Source organism: Lissotriton helveticus, chromosome 12 (assembly GCF_964261635.1).
Source record: "Lissotriton helveticus chromosome 12, aLisHel1.1, whole genome shotgun sequence".
NCBI classification, from domain to species: domain Eukaryota; kingdom Metazoa; phylum Chordata; class Amphibia; order Caudata; family Salamandridae; genus Lissotriton; species Lissotriton helveticus.
The window spans coordinates 252,937,338-252,963,441 of NC_136073.1; the positions used below are offsets into that span (position 1 = coordinate 252,937,338).

At 44.2% G+C, this 26,104-nt stretch overlaps 1 protein-coding gene across 2 annotated transcripts in view; it reads left to right on the forward strand.

Annotated features, from left to right (window-relative positions):
• LOC144798908 (cadherin-1-like) overlaps positions 1–26,104 on the forward strand; it is a 209,867-nt gene that overhangs the window by 145,304 nt on the left and 38,459 nt on the right. For both annotated transcript variants that reach the window (XM_078670010.1, XM_078670011.1), the window contains exons 10-14: positions 827–1,074; positions 5,247–5,392; positions 15,667–15,891; positions 17,399–17,617; positions 25,919–26,049. In XM_078670010.1, the coding sequence (XP_078526136.1) occupies positions 827–1,074; positions 5,247–5,392; positions 15,667–15,891; positions 17,399–17,617; positions 25,919–26,049 (969 nt within the window). The remainder of the gene's footprint in view (positions 1–826; positions 1,075–5,246; positions 5,393–15,666; positions 15,892–17,398; positions 17,618–25,918; positions 26,050–26,104) is intronic.

Consider the following 26,104-nt stretch of genomic DNA (forward strand, 5'->3'; position numbering starts at 1 on the left):
ATATGAATTCCGGGTAAGATCTGTCCACCTGATAAAAGTAGTGCTTGATCAGAGTTATTTGATCACCTCAACTTGAAGTGTCTTGGCCTTACTTTGCAGCCGTCCCTCTTGCAAATAGCATCTGGTGATCCACTGATCATGAATATTTAGGCAACACAATGTTGCAAAAGTAATAGCTCCTTCCTTTGCTAAAAGGTCTCTGGCACTGAAATCGAACTACACAACCCCAAAAATTCACAATGCATTAGTGAGGTATTTTAAGTTGAATGTTAACAAGGCCACAGATGCTGCACACCCAACTAAATTCCTATTGGAGCACTACAGCTCCAATATATCAGTTATCTTGCTTGTTCTGAGATTTCATATGCTCAATTGGCCACTTAACAGTCAGCAAAACACTTTCCTTGGAACTTGCCTTTTTAAGGATATATTACAAAGTACATTTGTTCAGTTGCACTTGCTTTCCAATATTGTGAATGAGATCCCCAACTAAGTAATTTTTTTTCCAATGACCACCACCTACAGCACTCCCAAAGTCTTTTTTTTTAAATTAAATGTGTATTGTCCTGTTGTACTAAGTTTGTATTTTTCTGTGTTAATGCTCATTGTATTTTCCATGCATGTTATGTTCATAATCCTGGAGCGTTTAGATTCTTATCTTGTCTGCACTCTGCTCCTCCACTTGCTTGAATCTGGGAACTGAGGAACTAAGGGCATCCAATAGATCCTCTCCCAGCTTTTGTGTTTTTAAATCCTCAATTTCTCCTTTTAACATGTGACACATATGTGAAGGTACTACTTTAAGAGTTGACTTTGTTTTTTGCAGAGCTTGGATTTTGAGGCAAAAAAGCAGTATGTTCTTTCAATCACTGTGGTGAACCAAGTTCCGTTTGCCATTCTTACCCTGCCCACCTCTACAGCCACAGTGACAGTAAACGTCAAAGATGAAAATGAAGCCCCGATATTCATCCCACCAACAAAGGAAGAGCAAGTCCGAGAGGATTTGCTCGCGGGGCAGAAAATTACCACATACACAGCAAAGGACCCTGATACGCAGCAGAACCAGAAAATCACGTAAGTTGGATTTTGTGGCAACTAAGCTCTTAGTAAATCACACACCACCTATGCATGGACCTTGTCAGTGTCTTGGACATTGATTGTTTACATAGTAAATTTAAAGACAACCAGATCTTCCTGTCTGCTGCTGCGTTGCCCACTGTCAAGTCTGCTGAAGCTGCTTCAGGTGTTTAGAGGGCTTCTTGCAGGTGTACTTGGAGTTCTCAAGTTTCCCCGGTCTCTTTGCATTTTGCAACCCGCAATCCTGATTTCATAATGAATAAAGAGGACCAGAAGTCCTAGATTGCAAAGGAAAAGGAAACTAAACTGGCTGACCTACTCGGGGGTGGGGGGTATTGGGAAAACATGTGCTCTGGTGTACTTTACCTGTATGCAGTCACCAAAGGACTCCGTAGGGTCAATCACTGCAGCCCTCCCTTCCCCACTTTGCTGTAGTCCATGGTGAAGACCTAATTTCCATCCTTACGAGAGCCTCAAGTGGTGGAGACAGAAGAGCAAGTAGGAATGCAGATTTATCTTTACTTTCTCAGAGGAGCTTCACATGGGTACCTGTGTCAAATGATTAATTTCAGTTAGTTAGTCTTTAGTTTTCAGGTGCCATAACTTCAGCCCTATACATCTACAAACCTATGAGACTTTAGAGGTTCTCCATCTGGTGTTGCTCAAAGTTTCACCTGTGAATGAAATATGAAAGGGCTTCCCTGCAAGATGCTAGGACTTGCCAAACTTAGTAGGCAATATGGGTTTACCACCTAGTGGGGCAGCCAGCATAGATGCAACCACATGAAAGCAAAAATGTTCTCCATTAGGCTGTGTCTAGGAGGGTGACACAAAATATCACTTTATCTAAGGTTCGAGAAATCCCTGCACCTGCCTTTGGGTTACCATAGCAGATAAGTCTTCTAGAGGAATGCTGTCCTGACAGTTCAGTAGCGAAAATCGTTAAGTGGAGTTATGCAGAAGCATTGCTTTTACCATCGAGGCAACACTAGAAACAGAACTGGGATCTTCCTGGGATACAACCTCCACACTCAAGCTGTTTCTATAGGTGAGCATACAATGTGTAGTACCATCATGATAAACCTTCCTCGATAAACTCGAGAGGTGGAAAAGTCGGAATTATAGGTGTGTGGGTAAAATCTTTGGCCAGAAACTAGGCAGAGGTTAGTATATGGCAAATTTGTATTTCTTCGCCTCTCCCAAGAGACCCGTTCAAAACAGCTTTTGCTAGTCTTTCAGTACTACTGGGTTTGAAAAGGAATATTGAAATATAGAAATGTTCTGTAGAGGGTCCATAACACAACTCGACCTATGTCTGACTGGATGTACATTCAAGTTGATCAGTGAGAAAAGGATAAAAAAAAGTTAGCTTTTTTGTAAGCGTTTTTGATGCTTGGCATATCTTCTGTTTCTTTTATTTGTTATTGTTAACTGCCTTCAACCTCTCAAACAGGAAGTGACATGAACCTCAAACAGGAAGTGGCATCACAGGAGGACAGGAAAGGCATAGTTCTGATCATTGTATCTGCAAATGGGGCAGAAAGAGTTGCTTCTTGTATTACGTAGCTAGTAGCCCTGCTATCTAACTACTTGGAGGTCCTAGCTACTTATCACCTCACAAACTTTTATAGATCTACTCGTCTTCAACCCTTAGACTTATGGATTTCCTCCTCCATGCCCCTAACTGAGCTATTTATTGACCCAGTATCACTACAGCCATTGGTAATGGAAACTCTGATAAAGGATTAACTGCTACTACTACAGATACTAGTAGTACAGCTACTTTTCGCCCAGCTCCTAGAATAGCCACTGATAGTTTTAACTTGTATGAATTCTTTATCTGTACCCAAAGTGTGCTCCAACTATCGAACTGCATCATTCCAGTGCCAACACTATTCCTTTAATTCTATCACACCTGGGCAATGACTCCTATGCTCCTGGTTGCATTGCACTAAAATAATAGTGAAGACTGCAGATTGATTTGAATTAACTGCAAACTGCAACAAATGTCTAAATTGCTAGTCAATCTTTTTGTGACACCGTATCCAACTATTTTTTGGAAAAAGTGGAAACAGTTTTTAAGAATTTCTCCACTTCTAAGTCTTCTATCTTATCAGACAACATCTCTGGTCCGTCCTTTGAATCAACCAATATTTTGCATGAATTTACTGCTCCATCCACAGAAGATATGACTATTTTATTGAGAATGTCCACTTCTGGTTCTCCATACAATGCTTGCCATCCCAATGTAGCCAGACTTCCTGCAGAGGTGTGTGCGACCAAGCTACCTGTAATCTACCAAGCTATGTTTAAAATGTGTATCTTCCCCACCATATGAAAGAAAGCAGCACTGCTTCCTCTACTTAAAAAAGCCTGGGTAGACCTGTAATATGACCATAACTTTCGCTCTATCTCCCGCTTCCCTTTATCAGCAAAAATAGCTGAAAAAGTTATTAACAATCAGTTTATGGCTTTCATTTAAACTAATAAGCTATTGGACACCACCCAATTCAGCTTTGGAAGCGGTCATAGCACCAAGACGCCACTGATCAAGGCAACCGAAGAGATCAAACGGGTATGGGATCAGAGAAAAGGGGCCAGCCCTTATCCTGCTTGATCTCTCGGCAGCTTTTGATACGGTCAGTCACAAGATGCTGCTAAGCTGGCTGGCTAATTGTGGATTTCTTGGGCTCGGCCTGGGATCTGCTAAAATCCTACTGGCTGGATCGCAAGCAAATAGTTAAACTGGAGAACTGTGCTTCTTGCCCTTTCTCTCTTCCTTGCGGGGTCCCCCAAGGGTCCTCGTTGAGCCCTATTCTTTTTAATATTTGTCTCACCTCTTGCTAATCTGATAAGTTTTGGATTCTCTCTTGTCTTAAGCATTGGAAATGATGAGGTGGGTACAGGGGTCAGATTCCACAACTGCATGCTGGCTGTCCATCATTGGATGAACTCAAACTGCCTTAAATGTAATGCAGGAAAAACAGAAAGCCTACTTTTTGGAGCCCAATCATCTTTTTGGACTCCATCTATGATGGGTTACATCCCAACACCGCTAGCTGAGGATTTGAATCTGGGGTGATTATGGATGAGAAACTGAATTTCGCTGATCAGGTGAATAAGCTCCCCTCATCCGCCTTCTGCACCCTCAGAACAATCAAAAACATACTGCCTCTAATTCCTGATAACCTCCCTAAAAAAACTTCTCTTCCCTGATTCTGTCAACATAAGACTATTGCAATAGCCTATTTCTCACTACCCATAAATACTGTATCAACAAACTACAAGTCCTTCAAAACGCTGCAGCTAGACTTCTGTTAAAAATTCCCAAATGTTGCTCAGTATCTCTGGATATGAAAAACCTGCATTGGCTTCCCATCAAACAAAGAGGCACTTTCTCTGGCCTATAAGGCTCTTCATGATCTTAGCCCTGTTTTCTTTTCAAATAGAATCTCTCCAACAGAAATCTACGCTCTGCTAATGCTAAATTAGCTGTACTATCCAGGTTCAAACGAGTCCAGTGGGGTAGCAAGAGCTTCGTGCTCTAAGCATCTAAGGCATGGAATGCCTTGCCTTTTTTCATAAAAACGGCACTGAGTCTTCGTGCTTTCAGGAAAGTCTTAAAGGCATGGCTGCTTAGGTCTTTGTAATTCTGTGGTCTCTCTGCTCTGCTCTTTCTGCTGGAACTGAAGAGCACCTAGACACCTCCAGGTGCTAGTGCGCTCCTCAAATCCTTCTAACATAACATAAATGTGAATGGTTAATATGCACGTACAATTCATATTGTCACCAGAACAAACATTAAGTAAATCTATCTTTTAATTCAGTGGTAGTTGGAAACCTAATTTTACCACGAGTTCTAGAAAGATCATAGGAAATTGTACTTCCTTGGCAGGCAAACCTCAGGTGGGTCATGTGCATTTCGCATTTATTACTTTCTACCATGCCTGAAGAAAGATAGTGGTGATGCACCTCAACAGCACTCATTTAGGCCATTCCGGCTTACTTTCAAGGGGTGTGGCATTTTTGTATTGAGCTGGAGAAACATCTGGGCAACTGAGGGGGAATCCGTTTCTTCTAAGAAGCCACAGTGGGAGAGATTTTCTATCCAGGGTTTTGATTTGCTACGGCATGGAACCTTTTCATACTTATCCCATTTGTTTTTGCAGGTACAATATAGACAGCGACCCCGCAGGATGGCTCACCATTAACCCTAACACTGGCATCATAACTGGGAATGGCAACTTGGACCGCGAGGCAAAGACATTTTTGACAAATGACGTTTACAAAGCCTTAATCTTGGCTACCGACAATGGTAAGAACACCTTCCACTACTGGTTATGGTAAACAGAGGCACCTGGGCATCTGTGTTATTGGCATTGTACTCATGTTGGCGGTGCACCTTAAACCTGCATCATTGGCAGTGCATTCAGTTTTCAGCTCTCCTGGATACTTGTCTTTGGTGCCTTGATCCCCTGGTTCTTGTCACGGCATACGTCAGACCTTTCATTTTGGCTCCGAAACGGCTGCAAAATGTCACAGGGCTTAGTGTTAATGATTCTTAAACTAGTCATTCCTCGTAATCCTGGTTTCTAGGCAACTATCATTCACTGGTTAGTCTGGTGTCTCTGCACCTTTCAATCAATCAACCAGGGGTTTATAAAGCGTGCTACTCACCTGAGAGCGTTTCAAGGTGCGGGGAGGGGTGCAGCTCTGGATCAGTCAAAAAGCCAGGTCTCGAGGCTCTTCCTGAAGGTGTGCAAAGGAGCATCTGATGACTGGGAGCTTGTTCCAGGTCTTAGCTGCGACGTAGGAGAAGGCACTTCCGCCTGCTCTGGTTCTGTGTATGCGTGGGGTTTCTGCCAGGGTGAGGTCGGCATAGCAGAGGTTCCTTTTGGGTACGTGGAAGTAGGCTGTTTCGTTCAGGTATTTGAGTCCGTTGTTGTGGAGGTATTTGTAAGCGTGGGTGAGTAGCTTAAAGGTTACTCTCTTTCCGATGTGGAGTCTCGTAGGTGCGGGGTCATGAGTTTGTGTCGTGGGGTTCCGAGGACTATTCTGCCTGCGGTGTTCTGGATGATTTGGAGCTTGTGTAGCAGGGTTTTGTTGATTCCCTCGTAGAGGGCGTTACTTAGTCCAGTCTGCTGGTTATGAATGCGTGGGTGACTTTCTTCATTCGTTGGGGATCCACTTGAAGGTCTTGCGGAGGGAGTTGAAGCAGGTCGAGGCAACGGCGTTGATCTGGTGGGTCATGGTGAGGGAGGAGTCTAGAATGAGGCAGTGGTTCGGGGCGTGGTCCATCGGGGTGGGTGGGTTTCCGAGGGCAGGGGGCCACCAGGTTGTCCTTTGCTGTCCCACTGGTTTAGTTGAACCTCGTCACTTGTACTATTAACACCTTGGACCATGGTCGCAGGCTACCATTTACAACTTATTCTTGTATTCGCAGAGCTTCTACTTTTCACATCTTAGTCCGATCTCTGGACACCTGAACCGTTCACACATTGGTCCTAGTATTTTAGCACCATATGTATAACTTAGCCATAGTCTCTAAGCACCTATAAGCTTCACACTGTCATCTGTACTATTCAACCACATCCCATGGTCTCAGGGCACCCGATTAATGAAACCGAACCCATAAAACCTTAGTCTTGTATAGGCAGCTGGGCTTTTCACAACTTCGTTCTGATTTCTGGGTGCATATACTCTGAATTAAGCCACCCGCACCAATTGCGTCTTAGCCCTGGACAATGGATATTTGTGCCAATCATGTTATCCTAGTTATTTCTATGTACCCATAGCCTCCCCATTTAGCCCTGCTCTCTTTACATATCATTTCACTCCTTAGACATGTTCTCTGGGCATATGTGCCCCCCATATCGTAATCTGGTCTATAGGTACTATGACTATCAGGCCCGGACTGGCCATAGCAGGCACCGGGCAATCCCCCGGTGCGCCGCAAGGGTGGGGGCTGGTTTTGAGCCCCTGGGGGCTGATTTTGTTACAGGGCCGTTTTTGCAGCATAGCTGCAAAATCGGCCCTGCAACAAAATCGGCCGAAAACCGGCCACGGCAAAGAGCTCGGTGGCACCTCCAACACCCCCCCCCCCCCGAGTGGGGAGGGGGGGGGGGGGGCCGGCCGAGCACTTTGCCAGGGCCAGTTTTGGTTCCCAGTCCGGCCCTGATGACTATTGCACATAAGTGTGCCTTGCCACAGTGCCTAATTTGTTCCAGTGTTGCCGGTGTTCAATACCAGCACCTAATTCTTAACATTGGCACTTTGTTTTACGACAGTCCAACACATGGTGGTGCTGTCTGCCTATTTCCAGCAGAGCACATTGGTCTAGAAATGCAATATATACGCCCACATTTTTTTAAATATTTGTGTGTCCTTAGGTAATTGGTGGTGCTGGCGTTTTGCAGCACTGTCAGGGGCAGTAAGGGGTGAAAATTCCTTCCTTATCGATACCTGGGGCCCTGGCCTTTAGTTACTTTGAGAACTTAAGCACTGTTCTCCACCCATCAGTAACTGATGTGCAGCATGACTGCATGTGCAAGAAAGTAGTGTAAATGGATTGACATGTTTTTTTCAATGTTGTTGACAGTCTGTGAATTAAATACAGTAGCACTCTAGTATTTACCATTGTTGGCAAGCAGACCCACGCACACTTCCATAAATCGTGCTTCTAAACCCTTGAATGATGCTAAGGTGCTTATGGCGGCAACCTGTCTTCTATGATGCATCGTGGTCAAGCACCCTCTTACTTCGGATTCTCCTCGTACTGTTGCGCACACATGCACTCCTGGCTGCAGGTATGTAACTGCGCTGATGGAATTTCTCCAAAATATAGTGGGAGTGGCGATCGTTCACTTGTGCATGTTTGTCCTTCTGTAACTAGCAGGTGGTGGTACCACGCAGCCAGTCTTTACTTTGTGTAAAGAAAAAAAAAGTTCCAGGGCCCAAGATATTTTTTAGGAGGCCACTGCATCTTGTTCCTCGTACAGGCCGAGGTGGCGCTGCCAAATACTAGTATCAGTGCTGGTACCGTACACCGGCAAATACCGGTACAAATTAAGTACTGCACACAACTTAATGTTACTTAATTTATAGACAAAGGAACAATAAAGGGTGTCCTTGGTCAATCTATAAATCCTGTGACGGTCTCCAGGCACTGGAGTAGCTAACTGTTTCGTGGTCATAGTTCATTCAAACAGCTAGGTACTTAGTCTTTTCCTGAATTCTAGGAGCGATGGGGTGGTCCTGAGGTGCAAGGTAATGTCGTTCCAAGCTTTGGCCGCCAGGTGTGAGAAGGAGCATCCTCTGCTGTTGCTTCAGCGGATCCAGGGGATGTCTGTGAGGATGAGGGAGGCTGAACGTAGGTGTCTGGTCGTTTGGTGGAAAGTCATGTGTTCATTGATGTATGCTGGTCCTTCCTTCATTGTGCGATATGTATGCGTAGGTCAACATCTTGAACTGGCATCTCCTCTGGATCGGGTGCTTATGTAGCTTCTTGCGGTGCAGTGTGATGTGGTCATAGCGAGGCTTTGAACTAGTTAGTTACTCTTATATCTCATAAATGTCAACAGAAGGCACTCAACTCCCTTAACTCATTGAGCAATCTGTCTAGCAAAATGGGTGTAAAATAAATGCAACGGCATACAACTTACCTGGTTGGATGTTCAAAATCGAGCAAACATTAGATAGTGCACTTTAGTGAGATAGACCACATTGCAAATTCAGAGTCTGTCTCCTGCAAGGTTTTGATATATACCCACCCAAGAAAGCCGCACACAAGAAGGTAAATCTTCACACTTTTATTGGAGAAAGCTGCAACCTGGAGGACAGGACACTTCCCCTGTAATCTTCAACGTCCAAAGCATTTTGTGCTTCCACGCACTTAGTCTTGGGCAAAGTCAATAGTCAATTAACCGTTACATCACTTCCAGCACCTGTTATTATTCATGCAAGAGTTTCATTGGTAATCTTTTGTTGTGTTTATCTCTATAGACTCCTTCAACTTTCACTCGTAGACTCAACTCTACCAATTAGCATTCATGTCCTGCATAATTGTTAATTTCCTGCTCTGTACAACAATCCTGTATGAAATGCTAAAATACAAATACTTTTTTTTATACTTCTGTTGTACATCGGTGGTGATGTAAAAATAGACCAATGAAGCGCTCTTGCTGGGGCTCCTTCAGCTTCCCCAACCTGTGGATTTCAACCAGAGTTCCCGATCAAATGGGCAATCGTGCTAGAAGATTCACTAAGAATGCAAGCCCCTGCCCTCTGTCGGCCTAGGCAAATGTCTGTTCTTGCTTAATTGTAAGGCTGGTTCCGAATCGCTATCCTTCACACCATCATCCTGGGCTCAGGGCACTTGTACCCCTGTAACTTTACTCTGGCTCTCTCTCTCTCTCTCTCTCTCTCTGGACCTGTGCCCGTCACACCTTACTTATGTTCAAGGCATGTGAGCTGTAGATCACATGCTTTGTATACTCCTGCCATCTAGTGTTGGGTCCGGATGTTTGCAAGTTGTTTTACTTCAAAGAAGTCTTTCCAGTCATGAGGTAAAGTGACTCCTCCTTTCCGTGATAGTGCGCATGGGCATTAACTTCATTGTTAGATTGTTTTTTTTCCACCATCTGGTTTGGACATGTATTGCTGCGCTCCGGTTCAAAGCCTTTCTTCGGGGTCCCCTCTGTGTGCAATCCACTATACCCTCGACAGTATTGTTTCGTACATCTGAAAGAGACAATTAGTTATAGATTCCTTACCTTTAGAATTACCCCCTGGCGACCGACTGGATCCGGAGAATTTTTTTGTCCGAACCAATGAAAATCAAAAGGTGGCATCGGTCACAACGCCAATGACTAACGTGGAACTGACCAACGTCACCTTTTGACACGCAGGCGTACTGCTGACGAAAAAATTCTCCAGGTCCAGTCTGATGCCTGGGGGTAATTCTAAAGGTAAGGAATCTAGAACTAATCTGTCTCTTACAGATATATCGTTATCGAAGATAAGTAACTTGTTCAACTATTTCACTTCTCCCCATATTGGTAGGAGAACATTTCTATTTTGATCGGGAAACTTTTAGCCGAACCGCGTCAGTCCACCTCGCAGTGAATGGAACAGACTCAATTCAAATTCTGTCCTCGGTGCCGTGCAAAGTATCCACGCACAGACTTGCACAAACTATGCAACTTGTGCTTATCTCCAGAGCACAACGAACAGGCTTGCGACACGTCCAGATCATTTGGATCAAAGAAAACGCCCCGTGAGCGTCGGGCTCTACATTGTGAAATGCAAAGCCAGAACATCAAATACATGCCAGATATCTTCGGTGAAGGTTCAGAGCAGGAAGAATTTGATGCACAAGGAGCTGAAGAGGAGTAGGAAGAACCTGTATCCATTCCGGAATCGGACTCCGAGATGGAAAAAGACCTACCTCAAGGTCAACGTCCCGTGAGTAACGAGCACCCCTTGCCCGAAATCCACTTCAGCCCAACTGCTTTGGATCCACCCCCAGGCCATGGTCGGCATCAAGAAGATATTTCTAACGCCCGCCTCCCTGCTTGGCACCAAAACCCGTCTGGTACCGAGCCAAAACCTTCGGGCTTGAAGCCAAAGACTGCTTCTGAGCCAAAACCCTTGACGTCAACGTTGAAAAAGGCGTCCGAATCCAAATCTTCCGCGCTGAAAAGTAATTCCACCTGGCACCAAAGTTTTCGGCGCCGATACCGGAAAATGCTCCTTTGCAACTGCAGGATCCGATCTTAGATCTCCCACCTCCCAAATCGGACCAAAAACAAAAGGAACTTTACAATAATCCTGATACAGGACATCTTTCTACTAAAATGCCTCAGCAGTGCAAACCTAAGTCAGAGGACACATCACATTCCTTTGAAGTGTAAGAATGTCAGTACTAGGGGGGGTGGAATTTGTGTAGTCTCGCTACGCAAAGCTGATCGAAACGTTAAAAAATCTCCGCGAGCACGCAGAGTTCCGCGAATTGCTTGTTCCACCCATTCACGTTTTTTTTTTTCCTGTTCGCAAACGCTGTTTGCGTGCTCGTGGGAAATGTCTTGCGACCACGCATTTTGAATGCGTGAACAAGCAAATTTCGCGAAGCCGCAGATCGCGGAATTTATGGCAATTCTGAGTTCTCTGCGGAATGCGAAATTACTCTAATTCCGCGAGCGAAACGGTATTTACCGCCCAGGCCTAGTCAGTACTAATCCCTTTTCTCCTCCACCACCTTCCCCACCATTAGAACATTTACTTATTACACCAACTAACTCTCCACCACCTCAGCCTGATGATGATGAGAATGGTGGGGATGATCTTTTACTGGTAGATCCCTGGAAGACTACAACACTGATTCACCCACAGACAATGAGCCAGGCCTTTACCCTGCAAAGCCTTCCCCTCCTGACGACAATGTAGGATATCTAGAATTACTGACTAGAGCTGCAGAATATCACTGGGTACAATTACACAAGAAATCCCTAGCTGAAGATTTCTTATTTGAAATGCTCAGTAACACACAAAGGTCTAGTCAGACTCTCCCTATACTCAAAGGCATGATGAGACATGATGATATATTCAAAGACCCTGTTCGTGCTCTTATTCTTAACCCCAGGATAGATAAAAATATAAGCCTGCTCCTTCTGATCCAGCTTTGATTAGATGGCAGTTAACACTAGACTCTTGACTTGTCTCTAAAGCCCGTAAACTGGCCAATTCACAAACTTCACGGGATGTGCCCCCTCCAGACAGAGTCTAAATTGATAGACGCCTTGGGTAAAAGTAGCCACCCAAGCAGAGAATCACTGGTGCATTGCCAACACCCAGGCTCTACTAGCCAGATATGATGGAGCGTACTGGGATGAAATGGAGCAATTGCTCCAATATCTCCCAGTAAAGCTCAAGGTTTAGTACAAGAAGGAAATCTCATTTCCGAATTCCTCTTAGTTGTGCTTTAGATGCTGCTGACACCGCAGCTAGAGACATCAACACTAGTATGTTGCTGAGGAGGCACGCATGGTTAAGGATTTTGGTTTTAAACCTGAAGTCCAACAATCCATTTTAGATACTACATTTGACAAAGAGCATCTCTTCGGGCCAGAAGTAGATAAGTCATTGGAGAAAATGAAAAAAGATACGGAAGTGGCTAAGTCAATGGGAGCCCTACTGTCTCCCTCCTAATCGTGGCTCCTTTTGTTGCGCCTTCTATCATGGGGGGGTATAAGACCATGTCCTCAGACAAATGCAACAATCAATCCTCCTCCTCCAGAAGCTTCTTTGAAGGAGGAACCACGGGTAACAACGGCAAAGGTAGGGGCAAAGGTTCCTGAATACGTAGTTTCTCCCCCCCCCCCAACAAGCACTGACTTGCCTACCCCACCCCCCCACCCCCGATCATTTAATACCTGTCGGGGGACGTCTTTTACCATTCCTTCCCATTTGGCAATTCGTAACTACAGACAAATGGGTGTTGGGAATTATCAAACATGGTTATTGCCTGGAGCTTACCTCCAATCCTCCTAACATTCCACTGCGTTCTCACAAAATGTCACCAGAACATTTATACCTGCTCAAACAGGAAGCCCAGTCTCTCTTGCTAAAAGGAGCCATAGAGCCTGTGCCATTACAATATAAAGTGTCAAGCATGTATTCCCTGTCTTTTCTAATTCCCAAAAAGGACTGCCCCTTGAGACCTATTCTAGACCTCGTAGAACGAAACCACTACAGACTTTTAGGAACATTTTCATATTGTCACACTTCAAGTGCTCCCACTTCTACAGCAGGGCGACTTTGTCTACTCTAAACTTAAGACACATTTCCACATTCCAGTTTATCCCGCCCTTCGCAAATATCTGATTCATGATGCACTCTCTCTAACTGTCACACCTAGCTCAAGCCATTTGGAAATGGGCTATTCACCACAAGTTTATCTCCTGGCAGAGCATCTTCCAGGAATAAACAATCCGATTGCAGACCTTCTCAGCAGACCAAGGCAGCAAATCCACAAGTGGCAACTTCATCCCCAAGTTCTCCTCCCCTATTTTCAGGAATGGGGATTTCCTCACTTAGACCTGTTCCCCACAGCTCAAAACGTAAAATGCCCAAACTTCGGCTCCAGGTTTCCACACCCGCTGGCAATTCCCTATGGATGAACTGGTCAGGGATATTTGCTTATGCTTTTCCACCTCTCACACTCATTCCGCTGGCAGTTCGGAAGCTCAAGCAACCATCCCTCAGACTGATTCTCGTAGCTCCCCATGGGCACATCCACCCTGCATCACCACCATGCTGGAGCTGTCAGTAGTTCCACACCAAAAGTAGCATCTCATCTCCAGACTCCTCACTCTGAGCCATGGTGAAATCTGGCATCCAAATCCCAAAGAACTCAACCTAGCGATCTGGCTCCTGAAGTCATAGTTTGGTTATTTACAATTACCACCAGACTGTATGAATATCCTAAAAGAGGCTAGGAGACCTACTACTAGGGCATGTTATGTAGCAAAGTGGAAACGGTTTATCTATTGTAACGATATCAATCCGCTTAATGCTTCTGTGCAAAACATCAGCTTTTCATTTAAAGCAATCTGGATTAGCCATTACATCCATTCGTTTACATCTAGCAGCAGTAGCTGCATACTTAGAAAAAAGACAACACTTATCTCTGTTCAGAGCAACAGTGATTAAGGCCTTTCTGGAAAGATTAAAAAGGGTCATCCCACCAAGAGACCCACCCGCACCAGTATGGAACTTAAACATAGTCCTTAAAAAGCTAATGGGTCCACCATTTGAACCAATGCCAAAGTGTCAATTACAATTCCTCTCATCGAAGGTTGCTTTTCTCATCACAATCACTTCACTAAGAAGAGTTGGTGAACTCTGTGCATTAACTATACAAGAGCCTTTCTTTCAGTTTCACAAAGACAGAGTGGTATTCAAACCAATCCTAAATTTCTTCCTAATGTAGTCTCTGTTTTTCATATCAATCAATCAATCAGTTGAGTTAGCTGTGTTGAATCCTCAACCTGATTCTGTAGCAGAACGATCTCTACACACATGTGAAAGAGGAGCTCTACTATATTATGTAGAAAGATCAAAACAGTTCCGCAAAACAAAGCAGCTTTTGTTGCTTTTGTAACACCACACAAAGGCAATCACATATGTAAATCAGGCATTGCAAGATGGATTGTGAAATGTATCCACACATGTTATTGAAAGCAAAAAGAACTTTGCTAATACACCCTAGAGCGCATACCACTCACAAGATAGGGTCTACTATGGCCTTCTTAGGGAATATTCCCCTAGCTGACATCTGTAAAGCAGCGACATAGTCTACACCACACCCATTCACCAAGCACTATTGTGTAGATGTGTTAGCGAGGCAACAAGCTAATGTAGGCCAGGCAGTACACAAAACCCTGTTTCAAACAGCTGCCACAGTTACAGGTTAGCCACCGGTTTGGGATTATACTGCTGTATAGTCTATGCAAAGCATGTGCTCTACAGCTGACATGCCTCGAACGGATAATGTGACTTACCCAGTAAGCATCTGTTCTTGGCATGTAGAGCTGTAGATTCACATGCACCCACCCGCCTCCCGTAGTTGTTGCGGTTTATCAGTTTACATACATATGCATCTCTACACTTACTAACTCCATTCTCGCCCTCTGCGGGAAAACAATTTTACAATGGACTCTATGCCCATGCGCACTATCACTGAAAGGAGAAGTCACCTTAACCTCATGACTGGAAAGACTTCTTCAAAGAAAAGCAACTTGCAAACATCCGGACCCATCACTAGATGGCAGAAGTATGCAAAGCATGTGAATCTACAGCTCTGCATGCCAAGAACAGATGCTTACTGGGTAAGTAACATTATCCTTATTTTGGCTAGCAGCTTACATTCTTTGTATGCATTATTCCTTAGTCTTGCTCTCTGTAAGCTTATTTCAGGTAGGTTTACAGATACCTTTCTCCTTTGCACATTAACCTTGGTCTCTGGGCAGTGGGAATACCGTATCGTTTAGCACGTTGATGTGGTCTTTGGGCACTTCCTTCCATAATGTCTTATTTCTAGTTTGTGGGTGGCAATGCCACCTACACCTTACTACTTGCTACTGCGCATGCGCCCTGTATACTTTGTTTCTAATCTCCCGGTACCTGTGCCATTGGCATGTGAATAATCCGAGCACGCCACTGGATTCCTGATGCTGTTTGGAGCCTGTACATGTGTAGCTATTTAATGGAAGGTAGTGATGAAGCATGTGGTGTTCAAAGGCTTCTTATTACTTGTATACCACACAGTATGTCATTTGGGTGGGGGGGGGGGGGTCATGCTGGTTTGCAAAGTTACCATTGGTCTACAGACTTGGCAGTCCGTTTTAAAGCTGTTTCCGCCTTGCCAAAGTTTGAACCTGTTATCTAGAGGTTGAATATTAAAATCCTGTCTAAGGCACATTTGACCTGTGGAGCAATAAAACGACAGCGGTGCTTTAAGCTATAATGACTCATTACATTTGTGTACGTTGCATGGTTTGAGAAGTTATTTTCCCTCTTCTCCTCTCTTAGGTACCCCACAAAGGTCTGGGACTGGCACTCTGCTTCTTAAAATCCTAGATGTAAACGACAACGCCCCTGAACCTGTCCCCAGAGATTTCCAAATCTGCATTCAGAACCCCCTACCACAAACCTTGAAGATTGTCGACCTGGATCTGGAACCACACACCTTTCCATACACGGCGGAGCTCAGTGTGGAGTCGAAGGAAAACTGGACAGCAGAAGTGAACGACAAGGGTGAGTGTTGGCTGTGTTTGCTGTTCTGGATCCTTAGCTGGGGGATTAATTGGAGGCTGAAATCCAGGTTTCTAAACTGCAAAAATGTAAACCAGCAATTCGTAGGCCACTCCAATTTGTTGTTTTCAGCGTGTATATGCAAGGTGGGAAAGAAGCACCAAAGAATGATGAAGCAGCCCCAGTTCATGCTGCGTTGGTGATGGGTGCATAAGCCTATCCTTGTACCATCACAGCAGTAATCTTATTTACGAGACTAAAATATTACAGCCTTTATATTTGATGGTATTGATGTTACTTTGAAACGCTGCTGATTAGATTATAGGTAATTCTACACACATTATGGGGAATCGCCACTTTTCTACGCACCCCCAATGTTTACAGGGTTAGGGATCTGTGCACGGTGAGATGTTAACTTTTAGAAGTTGTATTACTGGTCCAAATTCACTAAACCTTTTAGAAGACTCTGTAATCTGTGCTCACATGATTTTCATCTATGACTTGTCTAGGTTTATGACAAATTATGAGGCTTTCTAAAGATGCATTTGAATATGCATGAATGTCTACACTCGTCTTAGATTTCATTGAAACTCATGTTCCTACAAACAGACCCTTGTAAATTCTCACCTAGCGCAAAAGTGCATGCGGACTTAGTAAAAAAAATAATAATTATTATTAAAAAAACGTACATTTTCTCACCACCAGAGACTATATTTCCTGAGGTGAAAACCGCATAAAGCACCTACATTGAACACGTGGTGGTCTTTCGAGCCTTCCCTTTCACATTCAGCAAAAGCACTTGTGTTTTTCACTGACATAGTCATACATGTGTTCCCTTAGTAGTAAACTACCAGCAAATGTATGTGTGAATGCCCACAGAGTTTGTGGATTTCTTGCTTTTGCATTGTGCTCACCATTTTCCCGTATCATGTCACACGTCTTTTACAATCCCTAACCATATACTCAGTACTGTAGACAATCCATTAGACTAACGAATTGTCTGCAGCATTACATTTTATTTGAGGAGGAAAGGCTAACTCCGATTCTGTGAATTCAGATTTAGGCCAAAAACATTCACACATCTGATTTCGGTTTCCGAACCGCTCTTGGTAACATTGGCCAAGCAGTGAGTGAAACCGGTAATTTGTTTACTACTATACATAGGTATTTGTCCGGGATCGAGTGGCAATCTGTATCTTAAGCGGGCAGTGTAGGAGAGGCATAATCCACTCATGCTCATCTTCGACCTCTCTCTTGTAGGAACTTTGGAGTAACGTTTGGCAGGTAAATGATGGTGGAAAACGTGATAATCTTCCGCCGTCCATGTTCCTTTTCTGCTGCTTGTCAAGAGTTAATTAAGTTTCTTTATTAGTCAGTCCAGCTCACCTGCTCTCGCTTCAAAATCCCAAAGTGAACTATGGAACATCGTTTTAGCTGCAAAAAGTTGCGATTTTCTCTCTAAAACTGTTCTTCATCTTCGATGATCAGCTTGTCTTTGTCTGGCCCATAGTTCTAGTGATCAAGCCCCTGAAGGAGCTGGAGCAGCGGACATATACCATTGCGGTGACGCTGGGGGACAACCTAGGCGAGTCCAAGCTGACTACCATCGAGGCCACTGCCTGCAATTGCAATGGGGACAGCAAGGACTGCGAGAATAAAGCTTTTATTGCTGGAGGAATGGGGGTGCCTGCCATCCTTGGAATACTGGGTGCCATCTTGGCCTTGTTGAGTAAGTATCCCTCGTATTCCCATTATTCATTGTGGTTTCAGTTGTTTGATTTAGACAGTCCAAAACTGGTAGGTATCATCTTGCATGTATAGCTGTGTCTGTTCTCTCCCTTTTCTCCAACACCCACAAGTAGCGGTAGCTACACACTTGCCTGCAATGCAGTTTGAGTAGACTCTGCCATATAAGGAGGACACCGAAACATTTCCCACACACACACCACCCTACCCTCGCACACTTTCTGTCTATCCCTCATTAGAATCTAATGCTTTAATGTCATATTTCACTCCTCTTTGCTTCAAATTTAGGCTTAGCCACAGCATCAAAACATGAGTGAACCTCTGGTCCTCGCTCTAGGCAAGCACTACCCATATAGGCCACATGATAGACACACGCTTAGTTCCATTAGTATACTAATGGAGTAGCGTGCTATCCATTTGCAAACAGCATTATATACCTCTCCAGTGGTGTGAAGCGCTTTTTAAATGCAACTATAAAACAATATACAGAATGCAGCATATTTTTATATTTGCATTGCCTTAGCGTGCAGGGTTAATTCTTTCTGCTGAGTCCAGGTATGTTTGGATAATGCTTTGCAATGAATCGGGTCATGCAGGGGAAATCTTGGCTTGCCACAAAATGTTCTGGATGAAGTCTCATTGCATCAATCATAGCCTTCCTGTGTTCATAGGAAAGCGTTTGGTCTGTTGGCTTTGAATTTTTTTCTTAGGCTTCTCCTACAGGGCCAACCTGTTAAGTCCTAAGCCCATATCTTTATTGGGTGTCGCAACATATTTTTATTGTGGATGCAGTATGCCTTTCCTTGCCATGCTGAAACTTGGCAAACTTTTTTAACCTAAACACACTGCATGCTGGTGTTTAGCTTAGACTTGGAGAGATTGGTATTCTGTGGTTGCTCCTCACAGGTATCCAGTTTCAACTATACATACACGTTTTTGTATAGTAGGCACATCAGTGCAAGATATTACAGAAATGGGAGCTTTATTACATTATTTTACATTGTTGTACCTGAGATGGAAATTGTATTCAAGAGTTAAACCTCTTCATCCTCACTTGTTCTTGAAAATGCTTTTTGACCCTGGAATACCACTAGGGCATCCACTCAACACCTGAGATCTTGCCTCGCTCTTTAGAAACAACTTTAGAAACAATTGTTTATATGTAGCACCAGAATAACGTAAGCTGTGGTAGAAGTGATGCAGTGAAGTGTATTGTGGCATGCCGCTTATGTGAGCTGCCTTTTGTCACAGTCAGATAATTTGTTTTCACGGGGAGGTTTTTCATGAAATCTTAAATGGTGTAGACTGTAAAGGGTGGTTTTCTACTATCTCACTTAGTACCTTAAAGCACGCTAACTTAAGTTTTCCCTAGATTCCTGTTGGAGATTTATCATGCCATACCATCACTATGTAAATTCAAATTTTAAGAGCAGTACTTTAAAATAAATTTAGCAGGGCTAGTTTAGGACAAGAGGAAACAATTTTCAGTTACTTGTCCAATGCTTCACCTCAGAGGCTGTTATATCTCGGAGACACTAAAAATGGGCTGTTTTGGAAGAAGTTGCGAATTGTTCTGAAAAGAGCTGGGAGGCACCCTTTTTGAACAAAAGGGCCATTGGTGAATAACAGAAATATCATGAAGGTGATGCACACCAACAAACACCGAAAAAGTTTCAAGATGGTTGATGCATCTTGGGTGCATCTGAAGTCCTTTGACTTTGTCTAAGGCTCTTACCCATTAGAGGTGACTATGTACACTGAGACTAGCAGATGAGGTCATGTGCCATCCAAGGTAGGGCACGGAGCACCACCCCCAAGGCCAGACATGCTGCTTCTTTGTGGCTGTAAAAGGAACCCAAGGAGGATACTGCTTGCTGGGTGATCTAAAGTAGCACTCCCTCTAAGCACATTAATGGAGATACTAGAGTGAATTCCTGACCTACCTGAGCACCAAATATGAAATCTACCTAGCAGATTATATCTAAAGTCAGGCTGACAAAACGTAATCACAGCAGGCTGACTGTAACTTGGAAGGTCCGATTGCCCCTTGCTATTCACATTAGGCCCGGTAAGGAGGCAGCTGGATGTGGGTACAAGAAAAAACAAACTACAAAACCCAAGAAGATTAAGTTTTTTCATCACTGATCCCCTCTGCCAGAAAGATTTTTCAGGGATCGCTTTGGTCCCAACGATCCGAAAACGTAGAATAATTATTTGGGGTAAAACATTTTTGACAGCGATTGGCCTCCCTGTAAGGGCCATATTTTCAGAAAAAGAAAAAAAACACACATGGTGTTGACCGAAGGTTTATTCCACTTGAGGCCAAAATGGGAGATCCTTTCCAAGTGAGTGGCAAACACAAGAAAGGCATTCAGCATTTGTTGAAGGAAAACGCTGAAAGTGTTTACATCTGTGATTGTATTTTTGGGAAAGTGACAACTACTTGTCAACACTATCTCAGCTATAACAAATCTCAAATGGCGTTTGGCGTTCAGGATAGAAACTCTTGAAATCAAAAAGAGAGCAGTTTGTGTGACTGTCTTTGGGGCACAGCCTAGACTAGGTGTGTTGAACCTTGGGATGTTGATAAACTCTTAGTACTTTCAGCAAGGCCATCTACAGGAGAATCTCCTTTATCACTCAGAATTTATAGGGAAAAGTGACGAGACAAAAATATACATAAAGTGAGCGTACTTTTGAATTGTCGGTAGCTGGCGATTTTCTGCTACACAAATAGTTTGGTGCATGCCTGGGGGAATAATGGACAATGCCATTTATACGGGTGGTTACCACCTGCTTAGTCAAAGCTCTTAGAAAGCTATCCTTTTGACTTAAAACCTTCAATTTTGAGTTTTCTTCTCCCTACTTTATTGTGCTGCATCAGTGGGTGGTGAATCTGAGGTCTTTCATTACTCAATAAGGTGATCTCTTTCTTATCTGTGCTGCCAACTTCATTTTCGACCTCCCTAGATCTGCCCCGCCAGTTTTGTACTTTGCTTGGGCTAGCTAAATGTGTAAAACAGTGCTTTACCAGAGTGTTCACAACATCCTGCAGCCTTTCCTACAGCATACCTCTATCCCTTCAGATGTCCTCCGTGTTCACTTGGTCAACTCTTACCACTTCTTACATGGATTACACGTGATATCTCTCTGCACTTGTTGTAATGTCCCTAGTGTCATGCATTATCTAAATCTAGGCAACCTTTTTGCTGTTCTCCAGCTCCCAACTAATGTTATACCTCAAAATATATTAAGTACCTTCGGTCTTTAATTTAATTTAAAAGCTTATAAAGTGCATGAATCACCTCGAAAGGGGCATCTCTGCGCTGAAGCAGTATCATAACCGAGCCGGCAGACAGTTAAACCACAAGCAGTTCAGTTTTCAGGCGTTTCCTGAAGATCAGAAGATCAGAAGATCATCAGATCATCACATCTTCGAAGTGTGAGGGGCAATCGATTCAATATCCGTGGGGCCATTTAAGAAAGGCTTTTCCTCCTGTACGAGATTACTTCACTCGAGGAATAGTAAGGATACTTTTCATACCAGCGCCTAAGATCCTTCCCGGCTAGAAGGGAATACGTTTCTCAGCTAAGAAACTGGGTCCTTGGGCTTTGTGAACAATGCAGAAAACTTTGAATATAATTCTCTGGTGAATGGGCAGCCAATGTAGTTGTTGCAGGAGGGGCAGAGAGGACATTCTAGGAGACATATTAGTAACAAGCCGAGCGGCCGTATTCTGTACTACCTGTAGTCTATTCAACAATGGGAGAGCATTGCATTAGTCCAGGTGACTGATGGCCAGTGCCAAAACCAAGGCACAACTTGTAACATGTTTAGCATTATAAATTAATAGAAAATACCTTAAGAACTATTGTAATTTCTTACCATGGGTAATGAAATCATTTTCCATCTAAAAAACTAAATGTCTGACAAAAGTCACGAAAATGATCACAAAATTCAGTGCTTCAGGTTCAAACCAATCTTGCTCCTTGTCCTCAAAATTCTATATTAATGTACAAGATAGGGCTGGCCTTCCTGCATGAGGAGCAGTGCTTATTTAATGTTGTTAGTTGTGGGTGGTGGGTACCAGTACTAATTTTTGAGGACTAGGATGTATTTTCCATCATGAGACTCTGAACCCCACAGCAAATGAGAAAAAGGCAGAAAAAGGGAAAAAAGATGGGAAACTGTGCCAAAGGGAGGTTTTATTTTTCAATGTGTGTTAATCTGCTTTCGTGAATGCAAGATCAATGAGGGGATGACCTGTTGCGTTGTTTCTGACATTTTCCTCTGTTTTCGTAAACAACCAACCTGATGGATTACAGATGCTAACATTATTCTCTTCTGATTGGCCTAAGTAGGAAGCTGGCTATCTTTATAGGGCACCAAAATGAGGTACACTGCAGATAGTCTAGGCAACCCTTATTGGTTGACAGAGGCAAAAATGTTAACACTAAATGCTCTCTATTGTGGTAGTGTGGGCAAGCATAATAGGCTTATCTGAGGGTAGTGCTAAGCATTTGTTGTACTCCCAGAGGCAATAAATGAGACGCACAAATAATAAATCTGAGACCAATTTAGAAAAATAACTCGTATTTTTATGTACATTTTGATACCAAGAACTTTGATATCAAGTAAGTACTTTTTAAAATATTGAATTTCACAGGTAAGTAAAATGTTCACTTAAATGCATCTTTATGCAGAATGCTTTCCTATGGAAGAAAAAGGCATAAACGGTATACAGGTACTTGCAGTAGGTTTCCGGGAGGGGGTCCCCTTCAGGACTTAAGCTGGTAGGGGGATAAGGTCCAAAGCATCACCAGCAGTTGGAGTTTACCTGCTCTGAGTCATCTGGATGCAGAGGTGCTGGTAGCTTTACTTGCTACTCTGTAGGAGCTTGAGGACCTAAAAACAGGCTGTCCAGGGGAACTTGGGGACACGTCTGGGAGCTCCAAATGAGGGGATCAGTTGACAAGGGTCCTGGGAACAAGGCAGCACAGTTAATTTTCTGGAACCCGAACCAAGGCGCTTGGGTGCAGAGGGGTTTGGACGGCTGGGCTGGTTTGTCGCAGGGCCCTGCGGTTGGCGGTCTCACCAGTTGAGGGTGCAAAAATTAGGACAGCTGGGCCACTCTGGGAGTGAGTCTCTGCAGTGCGGACGTCCCTCGATGGCTGTTTGGTCTTAGTGCCGTTGGAGGCCTGACTGGACACTTAAACAGGGCTTTGTTGCTGCAAGTGGTCCGTGACCCTGGGCAGTGGTGTTGTGGTTGGTCCTGGCGTCTTCTCACTTGGTGAGGAGATGGATCTGAAGTACAGAGACCTCTTCCCTGGGTGGCTGCTGTGTCGTATGATTGGGGAGTGGCAGTACGGTAAACCAAACTCTATTTCAGAGCCTGCGGACTACAGGGAAGTAGCTCCTCCACTCCAAAGGAGATTTCTGGCAAGGGCTGGCAGTCTACTGGGGTGTTGGTAGAGGTTCAGCTATAGGACAAGTCGGTTTCCTCACGATTGATGAGACTGGTGCAGGAAGGTACGGTTTGGCGGCAAAAGTCAGTAGCAAGTCTTCAGTTCTCATTTTCATGGCTCTTCTTTGTCCTCATCTTCTGGATCTGTAGAATCTGAGTTCCTGGCATCAGGGGTGTCCACTAAATACTCAATTTAGGAGTCTTAAGGGAAGTGACCGGTAGTAGCCAATGGTCTACTTACCTTTAGAGTAACTACACCCGTATAAGACCACTCCCTGTGGGAAGTGGGCATAATCCTGGCCCAGTGAGACAAATTACACCAAAAACCAAGTTGGTGGAATTCTATTTTTCGTGTTCACATCATGTAGCCCACCTTAGGGGCTGAACTAGCCTGATAGTGAACTCGCCTCATGACTAGCTAATGATCCTGACTGTTCTGGTGCCAAATGGGCCCAGGGCATGGGGTGGCATTTCCCCTGTCGGGGGGGGAATTCTGGGTCTCATATTAAATGTGGCAGTGCCCTTTGAAGTCACCTGTCTTGATATGCAGATTACTTACCCATCCAGTTTGGGGGAGGTGACCGCAGTTCTGGCCGGAGCAGGCATTGTTTCTGCCCTCTGAGTGTGGGCTCTCGCCTGTAGCGGATGCAGGGGGTGCAGTCAGAAACCTGTCTATGGTGGCAGACTGGTCTACATCAGTAAGCCAGTACACTAGAGGTTGGTAGGTTTTCAGGGGGTGCCTGTAAGGTGCCCTCTTGGTGCATGTATTAATAAATCCATCACTGGAATCAGTGTGGCTTTATTAATGAGATGTTTGAAACCAAACATCTTAGGCTTCAGTGAAGTCCTTATGTATCTGGGGAACTCTTAATCACCAGTGCCCAGTACTTATACTCAAGGTGGCTTCCTTGCTCACTGGCAATGTCCAAGAATCTCCTTGGTTACATCCACCTGCTTCAGCAGCCTCAGAATGCTCCGGAAGGTCTTCAGAGGGATCCTAGCCGACACCAGAAGAACAGTCGCTCAAGCCCTCCTCACCAGTTGACTCGTCGACGGGAATGGCCTCTACGCTGGAACCACCACCCTCTCCCTCAAGCTCCTCCAAACAATCCAGAACGCAGCAGCCAGAATCATCCTGGACCTGCCCAGACAAGCCCACATCACCCCCTACCTCAGTAGCCGGCACTGGCTCCCCATCAAGAAGAGATGTCACTTCAAGCTACTCACGCACTCCTGCAAAGCCTGCCACAACACGGGACCAGTGTACCTGAACAACTGCCTGACCAACCACCATACACTTGCGATCTGCCGCCCTGGCCCTCGCCTCTGTCCCCCACATCCATCGTACCCGATCCAGAGGATGCGCCTTCTCCCACCTCGAAGCCAAAGCCTGCAACAACCATCCCATTCACCTCCAAAGATCTACCTCTCTGGCAGACTTCAGGGGTAGACTTAAGACCTGGCTCTTCAAGTAGTTCCACCTCACGCAAGCGCCTGGATACGCCTCGGGGTAATTAGTGCGCTCTACAAGTCCTGATTGAGTGATAGAAGAATCGACATGGGCATCACAGGAGCTTATCTGCTCATGCAGATATGTCCTCACGTTTAATCTAATGCACCGTGCCTTAGGGCTGTAAGGCCAGCATTAGGGGTGACTTACACAGGATGTGTGCCATTTTGTGTCTTTACATTTCTCTGCACCATGTCTTGCAGCTTGCAATGGCAGTTTGCATGACTGTAGTGAGGGGTCCCTTAGGTTGGCACAATACATGCGGCAGCCCTTAGGGACCCTCTTAAATACCCATGCCCTAGGTACCTGTGGTACCATTTACTAGGGACTTTAAGTGGTGCTAAAGGTAGGGACAATTGACTGAACAATTATATCGTTTTCGGGAAAGATCTGGCATGGGGAACCTGGATAGCAGGATGCCAGTGCACTTTGTTAAAATTGCATCCATTACCAAGCAAAAAGAGTGGTTGACCATGTCAAAAAGGGGCACTTTTTTACAGCATAGAAGACCTATGTCACCAATATCTCTTGCAATGTAATTTATTTTTATATGCATTTCTAGGGATCAGTATGATTAGCTGTCCATGTAATAATAATTCCGTCATTTTTCATTTATTCTTACTTCTGCTGTTTCCTGTTTTATTTTGTGTGAATAAAAAAGGGAGAAAGTAGAATGAAAAAGAAACCACATTGGTGAGATTGAGATGAAATCAAAACAAGACAGTCTTGACATTCGGCAAAAATTGTATTCTGCAGTGCCGAAGGTGGGGACATGAAAACATTGCCACATGGTCCGAACAATGCTGGAACTTGATTGCCCCATGGCTTGTCCACGAGGGCCAGACCCATGACAGAGTTTCAAAATAATCACTGGCTGTATAATATATTCCCATTTAGATACCTGTAAATGTATTGTATGTGAAGATCCAGAAAGTCTGTCATGGATCTCCCCTTATTGGAGTCACTATTCTGAGGAGTAGGCTCAAACAAAACATTTCAGTGATGTCTTTATAGCTTTGTAGATTAACAGACAGGTAGTATGAAAAGAAAGAAACTTGCTACAGTTCTTTTTGCCACTGCTTTGCTCTGTCAATGGGAAAACGACGTAACGGTGATTCCGGAGCTGGTTCTTTAAATATTTGTTAACATTTGAATCCGTTTTTAAAGTTGTGCAGTGTGGTTACTGATGTTTCCTACTTGCTGTATTACTGCTGTCAGGGCTATAATAGTGGGTGTTATATCTATTGTTATCATATTATTTGTTAAGTTCAATACTGATAATATCACTCTGTTCTGTTCTCCTGTCCAGTCCTGCTGCTGCTCCTCCTGTTGTTTGTTCGAAAGAAGAGGGTGGTGAAAGAGCCTTTGTTGCCCCCAGAGGATGACACACGGGATAATGTTTATTACTACGACGAAGAAGGTGGTGGAGAAGAAGACCAGGTACAAAATGCAGTTGGAAAAAGATCTCCGCCAAAGAGCCCCTCTTTGAGGTGAG